Source organism: Carassius gibelio, chromosome B6 (genome assembly GCF_023724105.1).
Source record: "Carassius gibelio isolate Cgi1373 ecotype wild population from Czech Republic chromosome B6, carGib1.2-hapl.c, whole genome shotgun sequence".
Lineage (NCBI taxonomy): Eukaryota > Metazoa > Chordata > Actinopteri > Cypriniformes > Cyprinidae > Carassius > Carassius gibelio.
This window is the reverse complement of record NC_068401.1, coordinates 14,553,353-14,569,773: the sequence shown is the minus strand read 5'-3', so window position 1 is coordinate 14,569,773 and position 16,421 is coordinate 14,553,353. Positions and strand designations below refer to the sequence as shown.

Below are 16,421 nucleotides of genomic sequence, written 5' to 3'. Positions count from 1 at the left end.
AGAGAGCAGACTCTCTGCATGCTGCCAGATCTCTCTCATGATACTTTATCACACATCGATCAATCTGCACAGCCGCTTCGAGCCAAACACACCTTTAGGCAATTAAGAAATCTGGCCAGGACATGTCCAGGAAACAAGGATGTATGGTCAACCTAGTTAAAATGCAATAGATTCTAGTATTAAATGAGGATATGGCCTTAGAAAATGTATCCAGTAATCCAAACAAGTACCTGGTAAGCCAATGATATACTGACCCTGATGTCACGGAATCATTTTCAGACATTTATTTGCAGATACCTTATAAATCAATGATTAGTGGTGTAAAATTAATCACAACTGAAAATTTGAATTGAAAATATAATTCACTTTGGGTAAATCTCATGGGTATTTTTCAGTCTCATTAATCTGTTATTTGTTCCAGAGCAAATAGTTTTGGCAGAGGGCAAAATCTCATAACATAACATAATATAACTTCTATGCTGTAAATCAGAGCACTGCCTTTGTACTTTTGACTGAATTTGCCTAGCAGCGTTTATGATGACTGTTGTTGTTTGCTAAATATTATTCATTGATAAATAATATTTTATATACATAATAGTAGTATTTAGTATTGGTAAACTGTGTGTGTTTGCTATGGTGATTTTAGTTGTTCCTGTTTTTCTTAGTGTTTAGTTATTTAGTTGTTGTTTCATTGTTCCCGTCGCTAGTTCTAAAGTGATGTTTTGGAATTAGTAACAGAGTAAGATGGTTTTTAAAGGCGCAATATGTAATTTTTCTGCTTTAAAAATAGCAGAAATCACTATATGTATGTTATATATATTTTTTAGTTGTGTACTTACATCATCCCTACAGTTTCCACGAACTTTCAAATCCGGAGAAAATTATAGTTTAATTAGAAAACACGGCACGTTTCTTTATTTCCGTTTTGTCGCCCGTCTATGACGTCATATAAACTTTGACCCCTCTAGTCTATCTAACTTCCTCCGGAACCGCCAAATACAAAGGTGAACAACAAAGACGAGACGAAGAAGAAAAAGTAGTAGCCTTGATTGAGAATCTTATATTTTATATTTATATTCGTATTTAAACCTCAATCAATAACTAAGTTATGGATCATGATTATGCTTTGCCTGCACGTTCTGTGAAGCGCAAACGTACGGGTGAAATAAATGACCCGAGATGGTTTTGCGACAAGATAAGAAACAAGACACGGGTAAATATTGGAGTTGCATTTCCAAGATAGAGAGAGCTTCGTGACAAGCTGAAACTACAGAGAGATGCTGAACTCGCTTGCATTCTGATAAACAGGTATGCATCCATTCAGCTAACTGTATCTATCCGTATATTTTGTGAAACGATGATGTCTTGTGTAAAACGCAGATGGACTAGCTCTCATGTAAATCTACATTTGTTCTATATCTAGCTGAATAAAGTAGCTTCAAATTCAGTTCTCTAACTTGTTCGATATCATACTATAACGTAATTATAATTATTAACGTAAGGCGGCCGTGTTTTTTAACATATATTACTACTAGCAAGATGGAATATTGATTTGATAGGGGTCTCATAATTCATATAGATGGTTTAATCGGGCGCACGCGCCTGCCGCCTGGACCTAAGTTAACTTCCGGTCTGTGTTGTGTATATCGGTCTGGCTGCAGTGCCTTCTACAAACGCAGTTAAAGGCAAGGTGATGAGTAGACTGAAGTTGGGCTTATGTGGTTGTGCTGTGGGATGTGTTTCCCATACATTTATTTATTTTTGGAGACTCACCACAATTTTAAAACTTTTTTTTTTTTTTCAAAAAGGCTTCATTGAGTAACGTTAAGTACTGCACGTTTGATAATAATAATTCCTTACATTTATATGTTTAAATATCAAAACGAGGCACAGGTGTTTTTATATCGCTGTATTTCTGAAGAAAGACTTGCATGTTATATGCCTGATAAAGCAGCGTATGAGCGTACCAGCTCTGCTTCGTTTACAGCTGTTACTGGGGAAACCTCTATTTCTCGCGCTTTGTCTAAACATCTACTGTTGGCAAATAATAAATTGCATTTTCATTAAGTCCGCCTGATCCACGCAGGAAACATTTTGTTTGTTATCAAAAAATATCTACTCTAGAGGGACTTGGCTGTTGTTATTGATTCTATTTGGAAGTCTACCAGAAGTTAAGTTAGGTCCACAAAAGCGCTCATGCGCAGTAACGTTTTATTTATGTTGTTGCCGTTGAAACAGTCTCTCCGTTCGAAAAGACGTGACTGTCAAAATACTAAGTTAGAATGAGTGAGGAATGACAGGGAGCGACAGAGCGCGTGTTCCAATGAACAACAACTCCCATGAGCCTTATGCTCTTTCCCGACGTCATCAAAGTACGTCTTATGTTATTATTTTGATTGAGTGACCCCTGGTGGCCAAAAATTCCATACTACACGTTTAAAGACACTAATTTGTTCCTAATTTATTTACACACTCGTGTCATTGAACTGTTGTATATACATAATAATAGCGATGTATCAATCCAATACTCGGGATTGGTATCGGCTCCGATACTGGCATTTTCTGCGGATCGGGTATCGGTCAGACGAGACCGATCCAAATCCGATATTGTGCGTATACTATTCTGCGTTATTGTTGAGCTCCACAAAAGGCACAAAAATATTATAAAGCACCAACATGTTTTCGTACACATATTTCAAGTGTTCTGAAGCTGTTCCATTGTTCAATGTAAGGTACAGATCAATATTGAAGTCATTGAATTCGCGTTCACATAAACTTTTCTTTCTGCTGTGGCTGTCTGCCATCCTCCATTCAACAATCAAACTGAGTGTCACATTCGGATACTAAAGTCAGAACGATGAAACTCTCTTCAAGAGCACAAAGTAACCGAGGTCTAAAACTGTTCAAAGAAAAGGCTCAATAAGCTAAAGAACAAATTTAATACACTACGTATCAATATCCCTTCCCTTTGTACTAGTGATGTCCGGATCACGAACGAATCGTTCGATTTAACCGGTTCTTCTTGAACCAGTTCACCAAATCAGACTGAATCGTTTGAAACATTTTGCGTCTCCAATAAGCATTAATCCACAAATTACTTAAGTTATTCGCTTTTTTAACGTGGCTGACACTCTCTCTGAGTCGAAATTAACCAATATCCCAGAGTAATTAATTTACTCAAACAGTACTCTGACTGAACTGCTGTGAAGAGAGAACTGAAGATGAACACGAGCAGATTGTGTGTTGTTCTATCTGTTCTATGTGGACTCGGAGGGCTGCGCAGCCTTGCAAACTGTGATTCTGTGTTGTTTTAAGCTCATCATTCTGCGAACGGGATCCTTTAGTATTATAATACTTTTCTGAACAATCAAAGACTATACGTTTTAAAATAAATGTCTTTTATATTTCTATATAAATGTATATACTTGTTTTTACATTCATGTAATTTACCACAAAACAAAGAGCAATGTGTTTATTTTACCAGATTTTATTCACTTTTATTTGTAAATAAAATATTTTACTAGATGTTATACAATTATTGTGCACCTGTGATTTTTCCAGAATCTAGAGTATCTTTTTCTGCTGAATTATCTACTAACCTAGTTTATAAAAGTATTTTTGTCAAAGATTATGATTACATATTTTTTCATTTGTTATTTTTCATAAAAAAATTTAAGAAGATTGTGTTTAACATACAAAAAAGTAATGATCAGTTCAACACAGAGAAGTATTGAAATTGTAAATTTGATAAAAAAAAAAAAAAAAAAATATATATATATATATATATATATATATGGGTAACACCCGTATTTATAATACATTATAAGGATATTCTTAAGGTGTTATAATGATTGCATAATGCATTATAAAAAACCTTAGAATATGTTGTATCATGTTGTATAAACAACAAACTGTTGTTTTATAACCGTTATTATTACTTTCTTTGAATAGGAATATTGTCTGCACTATGAAGCAATAACAATTTCATGATTAAAGTGACTTTTAAAAATAAAATGATATTTTACAATTAATTTATAATTTTTTTTATATCATTAAATATTATAAATAAGGTATGTACTCGTGTGTGTGTGTGTGTGTGTGTGTGTGTGTGTGTGTGTGTGTGTAGGTGTGTGTGTGTGTGTGTGTGTGTGCAAAAAAAAATAGACTCTTATGCATATAAAAAATGTTCCTTAAAATACTGTATATAATAACTGTACATACAGTTTTATGGCCAGCAGGAAACATTCAATTTAGTGTGACTTTATTTCTAGGAATGCACCCCTGTGTGTAACGCGTCTCAGAAAAGCTTGTGTGTCATGCATGACAGATCTTAGCATTCATTTTTCACCTTCTCTTTTTCACGGTTTCTTTTCATCCCTCCCTTTCCCTACCCTTCTCAATCTTTCTCAATCGTGTAGAGTGATGGAATGAAATAGTCTGTATATGTGTGTGTGTGTAAGAGAGATAGAGAGACTCGTGGCAATGATCAGTGAAAGCTCAAGCCTGTACCATAAACAGTGAATGTCCCAGCCCGCTGGCTGCTGTGGCCCAGCCCTCTGCCTGTCTCAACTGGCCCTCACGTACTGATAGCTTACCTCTGGAATCACCTGGAATCAACTCTCAGACACACACATGCACACACGCAGAGTAAAACACACTGTTGCTTTCTCACAAACAATGTATGCATGTGTACTTGCTCAAGTACACACAAAGCACATTTTACGCTTTTAAGCATACATACAAAAACCTTATATACTCAATGAAAAGTCAAAATTTCAGCCTTTTCTCTGAGTCAGGATTTGTGCCACCCCATAATCACCTTTCCTCTCTTTTTCTCTCAACACAACAGTTTATTCAGCAGGGTGTAGCCAGCGAGACCTCAGCAGCCATTGTCAAGGTCTGAGAGTGTTAGTGTAAACATAGGCAGCACCAGGAGAGCTAGAGACACAACCTTGCCCTGTAGTTATGTTTTTCTTTTTTTTCTATCTAAAGAGCCCTATTTCTCTGTAGCTTTAAGGTATGTGTGTTTGGCAGGAACTGGTCCTGCTTAAGGTGTGTTCTAGTGTCTGTTGGTTTTGCCAAATTACGACACACCTGGAAATGCAACATGCTCATTTTTTAGCAACTGTGCACAGGGTCAAATATATTGTCTTGTGTTGAAGATGGGGTTATGTGTTCTTCATTTACACATGTAAAAAAATTCCAAGCACTGACACATCTGTGCATATTGAATAAGAAAAAAAAAAAACCCTGAAATTAAACATTCTCAAAGAAATCATTTACAACCCCCCCTCGTCCAGACACACACACAGACACAAAATAACTTATATACATATATACTCAATATATATAAAAGCAGTGTTAGTTTTTTTTTTTTTTTTTTTTTTACTATTTATTTACTCAATATTTTAGTAATTATTTATACACTTTATTACATTCCACACCTGTAAGCTTTTACATTTTGATTACTGCAGCAGGATATTGTGGATAGTTCTTATTGTCATGTTGTAGTCCATACTTTACTGTACTCTATTCTAATTCCTTATAATTGGTTTATGTGATGAACAGATAGACTGGTTTGGTTTCATGACTAAACATGAAGTTCAAGTTTGAAGGGAAATTGTAATGTTATAGGAGTAGGAAAAATAAAAATAAAAATGGGTCATTATTTGCTTGCACTCATGTCATTCCAAACCTGTATGGTGTCATCCATGGAACAATGGAACACCAAATTAGAATACAAATATTAACAAATTGATGTACAATTAACTAGTTAAGTTAAATGCATACTAGTCATTCTAATTTGTCCTTCCTTAATGTATGTGCAACATATGCTTGAAATTGTATGATTATGACTATAGTTAAAAAGTAGTAACTTGCAACTGTTACCTTAAAGAGCAATTTAGTATATAGTTAATATATTACAAGTAACACTAAATTTACTTTTTACTCATTGCTTTTTAATTTAAAAGGAAATATCTGAGTTACTTTTTCAAATAAGTAACGTCAGTTACTGTTTCCAGTGTCTTGGCTGAAAGCTCTCATGTTGCCATGTTGAGAGAAATCGGGAGAAAGTGCAGAGACATTGTGCAGACTGTGTGAACATGATGTTACTGTAGTTCTAGACTAAATATGAACATCTATTTACTCATCTCACCTGCTCAAAAATAGATTAAATATTCCTCAAAATGCTGAAAAACAGTCAAATGCAAACCTGGAATATTATACAAACATGCAATAATTAAATATGTTCATATAATTTATGTATTTAATCCCATTTTATTAACAAATGTATTTTCTACTGACATTCTAAGCAGAAATGACACATTTGTGTTTACACTTCCTTCTGCCTGAGATGTATTAATTTCACTTTGTTGTGAAAGGGCTTTTACATTTGTAAAGAATAACTTTTTATATTAAAAACAAATAAGCAAGCCCTGCTAAGATTGAAAAAGTAACTCAAAATTAACGTAATATATTACTTTCCATAAAAAGTAACTAAGTAACGTAATTAATTACTTTTTCAGGGAGTACACAATATTGTAATGCATTACTTTTAAAAGTAACTTTTAAAACCAACACTGTTTTTAACCCATAAAAAATGTGTTTTGTTTGTATAAATTCCTTTATTTAGGTTGATTGAGAAATATTAAATAATATTTGGTACTTTAATTAAACAGTTAATGTAGATATTACCATTTTAGGGAAGCTTTTTTTTCAGTCTATGCAAGCACTGTGTCATAACTTTTGTGTTGTGAAAAAGTAGAGAGTAACCCTCAGGCTGAATGTATCCATCTCAGAAATCAGCTCAGAAAAACAAAAAAAGGACAGTTATCCTCCTGCGGCTAAACACTGAATGCTTTGTAGTGATTACAGTAGATGCTTGACTTTACCTGGAGCCCAGTCTGTCTGTATGAGAATGAAGGAGGACCACTAGGTCACTGGTTACGTATGATTAACTGCCATGGTGTTGTGCTGAAGGGCACATCAGTCTCAGCGAGACACACGAGAAGTGTTCTTCTCATGCCACACGTTTATCAAATGTTGATAACAAAATATAATTTCTTTTACTTCCATTTAAAAAACTCTACACTCTTAAAAATAAAGGTTCTTTACTGACATTGACTAAACTATATTAACGTTGTTTTGGGAACCAAAAATGGTTCTTAGGTGGCATTGCTGCAAAAAAACAAACAAAAAAAACAACAACCTTCAAAAGTACGTATCTTAAAAAACGTATCAAAGATGAAGTTCCCAAAAATGAATTTACACCATTCCATTAAAAGTTCTCTCTACATTTCTCAGATACCTCAGTTCTATGTAGTTAATACTCATTCTGAGAACAAATAAAAATGTCAAATGTTTTCTATACTTCCTCATTCTGTACATTGTGAACAAGCACGATGCAACCGGTTTCTGGTGAAAATGCAAAAACGCAATGTGCAGTTACAATAACAGCCAATCAGAAAACATTCAGTGTTTAATATACATTTATGAGGAGCCAAGTGGTCCATAAGCACAATTAAAACTTAAATTTACTTTGAAGAAGCTTCATTGCTTTTCGATTTATTTTGTTGCACCAAAACATGATGCAATACTTTACATTTGTATGAAGAATGGTGATAAGTCTCTTGATACAACTGTATGGGCGATTGTAAAAATCACAGCCTTTCATACCATGACTAATGGAGAAACGGTGCATAGTCAATTGTGAAAGATGCTTGTAAAATATGGAATGGTGCCAACACATTTCAAAGAGTGAGTGTTTGGAGGTTTTAAAGTCCTGTGTTTGCTGCCAGACGCTCTCTTGTCTTCTGAGGTTTCGTCAGCCTGGAAAATAAAGACAACCCCTCTAGGCTTTTCATTAAAATCTATTTACTTAAATGGCAAAAGAAAAAGGCAGGGGGAATGAAAAGAAAATCTGATGAGCGGCGGGAATTGCCTCTAAGCTTAGTAAACATTACATTGGCTTGTGCATAAAGGAGGCGACCTGAAGAAAAATGGTGGCAGTTTTGGCAGGGAGCGAAGCTGGGGGGTTTGTGGGGTAAATTGAAAGCATGAAATTGTGAATCACTGAGCAGATAATGCACTTGTTAGTAAGAGTTTGCATATGTTGAAACAAAAGATGTGTGTCACTACTTGTTTTTTATACTGCTGAATGATTTTTGTGCATGCTTTACCAGACTAATGCTACTTGCATTCAGTCTTTTTTCTAGAAATAAAATGAGATGTTGAGTTCCTTAATCAAGTCCCCTTTAGAGATTAATGTACATTTCTCTAGAAATGATTTCATTTCCTACATTATGTTATGTGTGTGTGTGTGTTTTTCAGGAGAGAAGGTGAGGGTGTGCGGGTGTATTGGGACAAACTCAGGGAACCATCTTTCACTTCCCGTTGGAATCCTTTTTCTGTTGAGTATCCTTTCACTACATTCACCTATCACCCTGTCAGCAGTGCCAATGAGGAGCTGGGCCGCCTGTGTGATGTGAGTATTACAATGCAACACAGAGAACGCTTTTATAACAGTCAGGTATTTCTAAAAGATGTATTATTTTTTGTCAAATTATCAGACTTCATAAGGACAAAACCCACCCATCATATGAGCTCACTTACATATGTTACTCACAAGTATTACAGAGGTGCTGCCAGAGGACTTATAGAGGTGGAGTAAGAATCCACAGTTTACCTTTAGTCTTTGGACGAAATGACATGTTCAGTTAACATGCATATTTATTTCACTACATGATAAAGATTTCAAATGACTACATGAGGCTGAGGCAAGGTTACTTGAGGCAGCCTTTCTTCAACTGGGTTCCTTTTAAAGCCACAATTTCCTGAATAAGTCTTACCAAAAATCATGACACAAAAACTACTGAATTAAATTACTGATTGAAAGGCTTACTAGTTTTAAAAGTGGCTTAGTGATGCACTGCTAGTGGAAGGTTAAACAAGTTCAAATTCAAGTTTATAGTTTACATACATCAGGTTTATGTAAGAAGCCAAGCACTGAAAGTTGTTAATTTAGATGTCAATATGGCAATATTTATAGTTTAATTTATCGAAAACAACCATCGCAAAAAAATAAGCCTATTACCAAAAACATGTTTTTTCACCATCTGCTTACCAAGTACATTTTTATTTTATGCGTGCAGGTATTTTTGTGTGATTTTGTTGTCTCATCTTTGTATGCCTATAAAAGCAACTGAATCATGATTAATCCCACCTAACATTTAACGTTTTTAACCCCTTACTAGTAACCCCCCTTTTTTGGCATGGAGACCGAAATTACATACCCAAAATAAAAAGGTTTCTGCTCATGATTCTTTCTGACTAGATACATAATCAACCTTTGTTCACAAAGCTGACACTTTAAAGTTTACTGTTCAGGAATCAGAATCACTCAGACTGTTATGATAATAGAGATATATAAGCTCAAACATAAAAACAAAAATAAAAATATTAAAAACATATGTTTTAAATGTATTTTAAAAAATGTTGATGTAGGAAATGAGTTTGAAAACACAGTGTAGCTAAGGCCACAAGTCTTCCAAGACTTCATAAAAAATTTCATAATCGAATCTGTAAAACTGAGAATTTTATGAAATATTTTCTAAGGCCATGTCATGTGTGTTTTTAGAGAAGGCTAATCAGATTGATTTATGGCCCTTGTCATCTCTTTAAGATCTCACATGTAAACATTCCTGTGCTCTTTGTGTATGTTTCACTGTTGAAAACTGCCCGAATCATGATTGTATTGTTCTCACCAAACGAGTCTTTCACACCTCCGCCAAGTATGACACATTATCTGCATTATTCTTTTATCATTATTCTTTTGTTTTTATTCCACCTTTATTAGCCTTGATTGTGGTTTTTCAGGCTTTACAAAGCAACAAAGCAGCGATCTCACTTCAGTCTCTCTTTGCATTTAGCCCTTATTTATCAAAAGTCTTACTATAAAAATACAACAAAACATTTTCTTACGACCTTACGTGAATTATTGAGACAAAAATGCATTATGAAGAAGAAAAGCACCTGCTATTAGTAGCATTGGTGCTAACGTTAGCATCAAGCTACATCTGACAATTTATGAAATTATTAATACACTTTTACTCAAAACTCACTTTAAACCCTGATCGAGTGTTTATAATAACTTCCTTTAGCGATCAGGGGTGGAATTTGGTCGTTTACTGTTGTAAAAATATGTTATTTGTAGCCTTTTTCATCGCTGCACAAGTTAGCATTTCCGATGTACATTTTCGATTTTTTTTATAAAAACGCCCCAGATCTCAAGAAATTCTCATACCAAGCTTTACTATCATAATCGCGGGTTTATTATTCGGATATTTTGTGTGTACAGAGGTGTTTCAGTGTTGTTTTGGCCAGACAACTACCAGGAAGTGTGCAGGAAGCATGTGACACGATGGGGGGGTTTCCAGATATGAAACTCTAAGATTGACGTTGGAAAGACCCAATCAGAGTCTGAGTCACACACCGCACGAGCTGTGACTACTGCACGCACACACAGATCGCTGGGAGAGGCTGTTTATCATCTGATCGCGTAAATCCGTGGAAAATGAATAGAAATGACGATTCTGTCTGAAGAAATATGAAGTAAACATCAGTAAATATATCCATATATCTCCGCAGATATGCATCTTTGGTCTAAAAATCCTTATTGACGCTGTTCAGTGAGTCTTTGTGAACACAAATAAACCGCTGCTGACGTGACTGAATATGAGTGAGTTGTGAATTTCTATTCAAAATGTGGCATAATACGGATTTATTATTTTGCACTCCTGGCATAAATCACTAAATATCTGTCACTGCAACAATGTTTTATCAAAATATTGGTCAAATATCGAAGCTAGAGTCTTTAAACTTTCCATTGATGCACAGTTTGTCCAGATGAAGTAAGACAGTGATGTTTAATGTGCTGTGAAAGTGAAACAATAATAAACTGGGGCCGTCAGCGATGTTTGCACGTAAAGGGGATTTAAATATACTTTTATATTGAAATAATTTCATATTCAATCTTTAAATTAATGTAGTAACAACATAAAGACAGTATATTTTTTATATTTATTTAATAGCATCTTTTTTATGACTGAAGGTGAGTATCACTGATGCCAATACTACTGGGCCCATATTCACAAAACATTTTATCTTACCACTAAGAGTTCTCCTAAATAGCATTAAATAAATTTAACTAAGATTTTTCTCTTAAAACTAGTGCAAACTAGGAATAGACAAAGGAATAGAGAGAAGTCTTAAGCTAAGAGTAAGGGCAGGGTTGACCTCGTTGCTATGGATGATGTCATCATGCTTAGTAACTATGCACACAGTGATTTGCTGATAGGCTCTGTCAGAGATTTATTCATGGAAATATTGTAGAATACTATACGTCGGCGTATTCAAATAAAGGTTTCAAAATAAAGATTTGAAGTGTCACTAATTAAACAAGTATATGTTCAGCTAATTGTCAGTCTCTAACGTGTGCTTCTCAAAAACAATTAGTGTATGTGCATATTAACAGCCTTTTAATTAACAGAGTAGAACAATCATGGCTGATAATACATGCAAAAAAAAAAAAAAAAAAATGGATGCAGAAAAAGCTGTTACTTCTTTCCCAAATAGTTATTTAAAACAAGTACATAATCAAAGGACAATTTGGAGTTGGGATAACAACCAAAACCAAAGGTGATACCATTTTAAAAGGTTATTATCATCAAATGTTTCTAAAATGTTTACATTCAGAGCCAGATTTCTGGCCACAGCCATTTTAGGAATAGTTTGTGGCTTAGTCTTAGTGACTTAGGAGTCTTCTTCACTACTTATGAACTACTTTTAGCCTTAAGATGTTTTGTGAATTCAGCCACTCTTTAACCATTGACTACATGTAATGTTAACTATACTAACATTACAGTATAATTGAGAGTATCAATTTTATAAAATACTTTAAAAATTTTAAAATTCTAATTTAAGTGAACTTAAAATAATGTTCACATAAACCAATTATAATAAATTTCATATTTACCTGTGCCCTTCAGCAAGTAGGAAATATAGAGAAAATGAATTAAGTTATCAAACTCTACATTCTAAATGAAATATAGAAAAATCCTTAGCATTTTTATTTGTTCTTTTATTAACGCACATCAGAGCACCTGGGATTTTACATTATTTGGCTGCTATTACATTAAGAGCTGCCGCTGCTGAACGTGATGTGGATCTGACATGCATGCTCATAGTTTCATTGGTGTTTTAATATAAAATGATACAGGCTACAGAGCATGCCGCTGCATGTTTCACATGACAGGACATTTATTTTTACTGACATAAGGCCTGACAATGTCTCATCTGACCGCAGTTTACTGATGTTCAATAGTACCCTCAACATGTGTACCTTTTCCACACTCATCTGACTAGCACATGGCACTGAGGTGAAGTTGGAGTGCTCGTCTAAAATGTCTCCTGTTTGATGCTGTCGTAAAGATTTTCTGCATCTAAATAAACGCAGTTCTTATCAAGAAAAAAGAGACCAATGCAGCTTGTGAGTGGGGTGGCTAACTCTAGTCCTGTGCCTGCTCTAACTGCATTAAATAGATTTAACTATTAAACTGGAAAAATTTATTGCTAGCATCAACTCTAGTTTTAACAGCACTAGGATTATCAGGATTCTGGACTGTTCTTTGCTGTGTTCTTTCCATTTCTGTTCCTGTGTTCCCTTATTTGGTCATGTTCCTGTCCTTTAGTTAATTGGTAATTAGTCACCAATGTTTGGTATCATCCTTTGTTTATAAGTCCTTGTCTGTGCAGTCCGTCTCTGTCGGGGTCTACCACTGATGTATGTCAACCTTCTGTTCCCTGTGTTGGATTTACCCTCTGTGTTGGATTTTATTAAAGTCTCTTTCAATTATCCATGGCTCCATGTTTCTTCGGGCAGCATAACGTGATAGAAGAACCAACCAAAAAGAGTAACCTCAGTGTTTTTCCCCTCTGTTTGTTTTCTAGTTTTTTTTCTCAGTCTTTTTGTTTCCTGTTGTGTTTATGGATTCCTTCCTTCACCCCAAATTCCTCCTCCTCCTACTGGAACAGAGGCAGCGCTCTCTCAAGGACCATACAAGACTGTTCACCCTTTTAGCTACCACCACCCGTACAACACACTTTGCTCATTCTATGATGCAAGCTTGAACACCACAAGCGTCATCCGAGTTGCCTTCGTGGACTGGACTCTGGCATGAAATGGATTGCCATCCTGTCCTGTGGATGATCTCGTCCTATCCATTCCAGACCCAGTGCTCAGCCCACCATCTCCCCACTGTGCGGAGCATCAGCCCAAGCCCACAGTGACCGAAGAGGCCCAGAGGCTCACAAATGCCTGCCCTCCCACCTGCTTCTGCCTCCTCCACCTCTGTCGTCTTGCCGCCCCTCTGCTCACCCTCTGCCCACCGTCATTACGGTGTGAGCTCCGCGGGTCTGCAATCCTCTAGCATTGCCATTGCTGGAGAATCCCTCACCTCTGCTTCCAGCCTCCGAAGCCCAGGCTCACTCGTACCTCCTGCTCCACCTTGGTCTGGCATCAACCATCCAGCGCCACAGCACTCCACTCTTCCAGATGTGCTTCGTCCCTCCGGCTCCATCAGACTCCTACATCCCTTCGGCTCTTCAACAGTCCTCAGTTGCTCTGGCTCTGCCCTTGATTTCTGGATCTCTGCCACTGCCTTGGTCGCCAGAGCCCTCAGCTCCACCCTGGATCCTCGGCATCTGCCTGGCTTGTTGGCTCTCCATCTCCACCTCGGGCTCCTCCGCCCCCTGCTCTGCCGTTGTTGGCCAGCCCCCTGGAGTCAGTGAATATTCCTCCTTCATGGCTCCTCTCCCCGTCAGCTCCACCTCGGGTCGACATTATGGCTGTGGCCTGGGTCCTGCTGGGCTCCTCCTGCTGCTAGCCCCTTCTGTATCCTCCCTGGCTCCTCCTCCTATCGTCTCCTCCCTGGACTCTGTCTGCCGCCCCCTCCTGGATATCCATCCTCCTCCTGACCCTCCTCTCAAGTTCCCTTTATCCCTCCTTCTGTTGTTTCTATGGTGTGAGGACACACCTTCCGGGAGGGGGGAGATGTTCTGTGCCATGTTTTGCCCGTTTCTGTTCCTTTTTCCCCCTATTTGGTCATGTTCCTGTCCTCATTTATTTAATTAGTCATTCTGTGCACCTGTGTTTGGTAATCATCCTGTGTTTATAAGTCCTATTCTGTGCAGTCTGTCTCTGTCGGGTCTGCCAGTCATGTACGTGTGCCAATCTCCTGTTCCCTCTTATGGATGTACTTAATATCCCAATGATTTTTGGAATAACAGAAAAATCAATCATTTTGACCCATAAAATGTGCTGTTGGCTATTGCTACAAATATACCTTGCTCCTTATGACTGTATCTGTGGTCCTGGGTCAAATATTCAATATGATTAAGCATTTATTTTTCGCAAGGAGCTGAAGTGGTCACTGCTTTAGAAAAAAAGCATAAACCCTGATTTAAGGTTGTATTATTTAATTGCAATACAATTTAGAAAACAGACAATGGTCTTATGCAGGTGACCACACAGATCACATAACCAGTCATTTGGACTTCAGAGGTGTCAAATCCCACAGCCACATTCCCATTCCTTACATTCCACCCCGCCTACTGAGGTGCACAGCAGGTAAAAAAAAAAAGACGAATGGTAGATAAAAAGAGAAAACATAAACATGAATGTTTTGACAAGCAGAAACCGCCAACCTGATAAACTTGAGTTGAGTCAAATATGTTGTCACAATATGTTTTTGCTGTGTTTTAGTACTGAAAAAAAAAGACATTTCCATATTTCCCTTCCTCTTTTAGATTCAAAACTTCATGGAGCAGCTGACTTCAGCAGCACAGAAAGCCCACAGCAAGAATCCTGTACCTGGGAAAGCCAACGGAGTTCTTGTGCTGAATCAACCCATTCTAATTGAAGCATATGTGGGTCTGATGTCTGTCATAGGCAATCAAAACAAGTTGGGCTATTGCTTAGCACGAGGCAATATTGGTTTCTGAGGGCACTTTGAGTCTTCCAGTGATGGTTTACACAAAGTTATTCTCTTATACCAGCTGAGCATGTGTAATTTATACTTGTATAAGATAATGAATATTAATATGGCTACTTTAAATCAAGGTGAATGAAACCTTTTAGTTTCATCTAGTTATATTGCCCCAAGATCTTAACAATGTCTATCAGTCATTTCCTTTGGGTTGTGTCATAACATAAAAAATAATTTTGTCCCTCCTCCTACGACTTCCTGTGTAGAAATATCTTGTTTTTAGTTTTCTGTTTTAGTTATTTCTCTGCAGAAACTGATTCTGCACAATGTCACTGGCAAAGTGCCTTTCCTTTCTTTCTGTATTTTTGCTGATATTCTACCTTATCACAAGCCTTCTTACAAGGCAATTGATGCATGAAGGTACACAAATCATATTTGTTTGATGGTTTAGGGTTTATTATTACAGTAGAACACAGTTCTGGATTTTCCCTCATCTTGTAATTACTACATTCACTCAGTCTTGATTTGTTTCTATAGCAGAATGTCAAACATATTGTCAAGTCTTTTTGAAAATAAAAAGTAGTACAGAAACTTGGTTCATTAGTGCTGAATACAATATATTTTCATGAACTATATTTAGGAACAATAATAATACAAAAGTGCTTCATTTATCTGAATAGTCTGCACGATATTGATTTATAGGGCGTTTCTAAGGTAGGGCAAGTGGCCAGTGTAACCATGTCTTGTTGAAAATATTGTTATATATGTTTTATACATTTACATATTCAAAAATAAAACAAATGTACTGTATTTGAGTAATTTATACATTCAAGGTGATTTAAATAATCCCCTTAAAAAATTGCACAAAAATATGGCCCCATGCAGTAAACGTGTATAAACATGGTTTGAATGGTTTTGAATTTGTTTTCATTTGTTATTAAATTGACAAAACAAATTGGGCAGCATCTAACCTTGATTTTGTATTATCAAATTTCATAGAGAATTCACACTTGCGGTAAAAAACAATTATAGTAAAGAAAGATGTTTAGTATATAAATAACTTTATAAAAACACTTAATTTGATTCAATCACTATTTTATATATAAATTGCAATTTATGTATAATTCATATTATTTATGATTTATTAAATAATAAACACGTGCAAAAATTTAAATTTGTTGTGTGATGAAATGTTGTACAATGAGCAGTTATTCAACCAAAATTACAGTCTTGCAAAGTGAACACTGAGTTGTGCAAGAGAACATGCAAATCTGCTTTTAAATGAATGGAACAATTTGTACATTAATATATATTATAATACATGCAAAGTATTTTATACCTTAAAGTACCTTATATGAATATATATAATGTATATAT

General features: G+C 36.0%; 1 protein-coding gene across 2 annotated transcripts in view; it reads left to right on the top strand.

The window, feature by feature from the left end:
* Nucleotides 1–15,854, top strand: part of LOC127959729 (tumor protein p63-regulated gene 1-like protein) — a 29,622-nt gene extending 13,768 nt beyond the window's left edge. Inside the window, exons 5-6 of one of the 2 annotated variants that reach the window (XR_008154288.1) lie at nucleotides 8,332–9,235; nucleotides 10,989–15,854. Coding sequence is in view for 1 of the 2 variants with exons in the window: in XM_052559074.1 (XP_052415034.1) it covers nucleotides 8,332–8,485; nucleotides 14,866–15,060 (349 nt within the window). In the remaining variant the exon portion in view is untranslated. The remainder of the gene's footprint in view (nucleotides 1–8,331; nucleotides 9,236–10,988) is intronic. The other variant, XM_052559074.1, reaches the window with a different exon arrangement.
* Nucleotides 15,855–16,421: the final 567 nt, after the last annotated feature.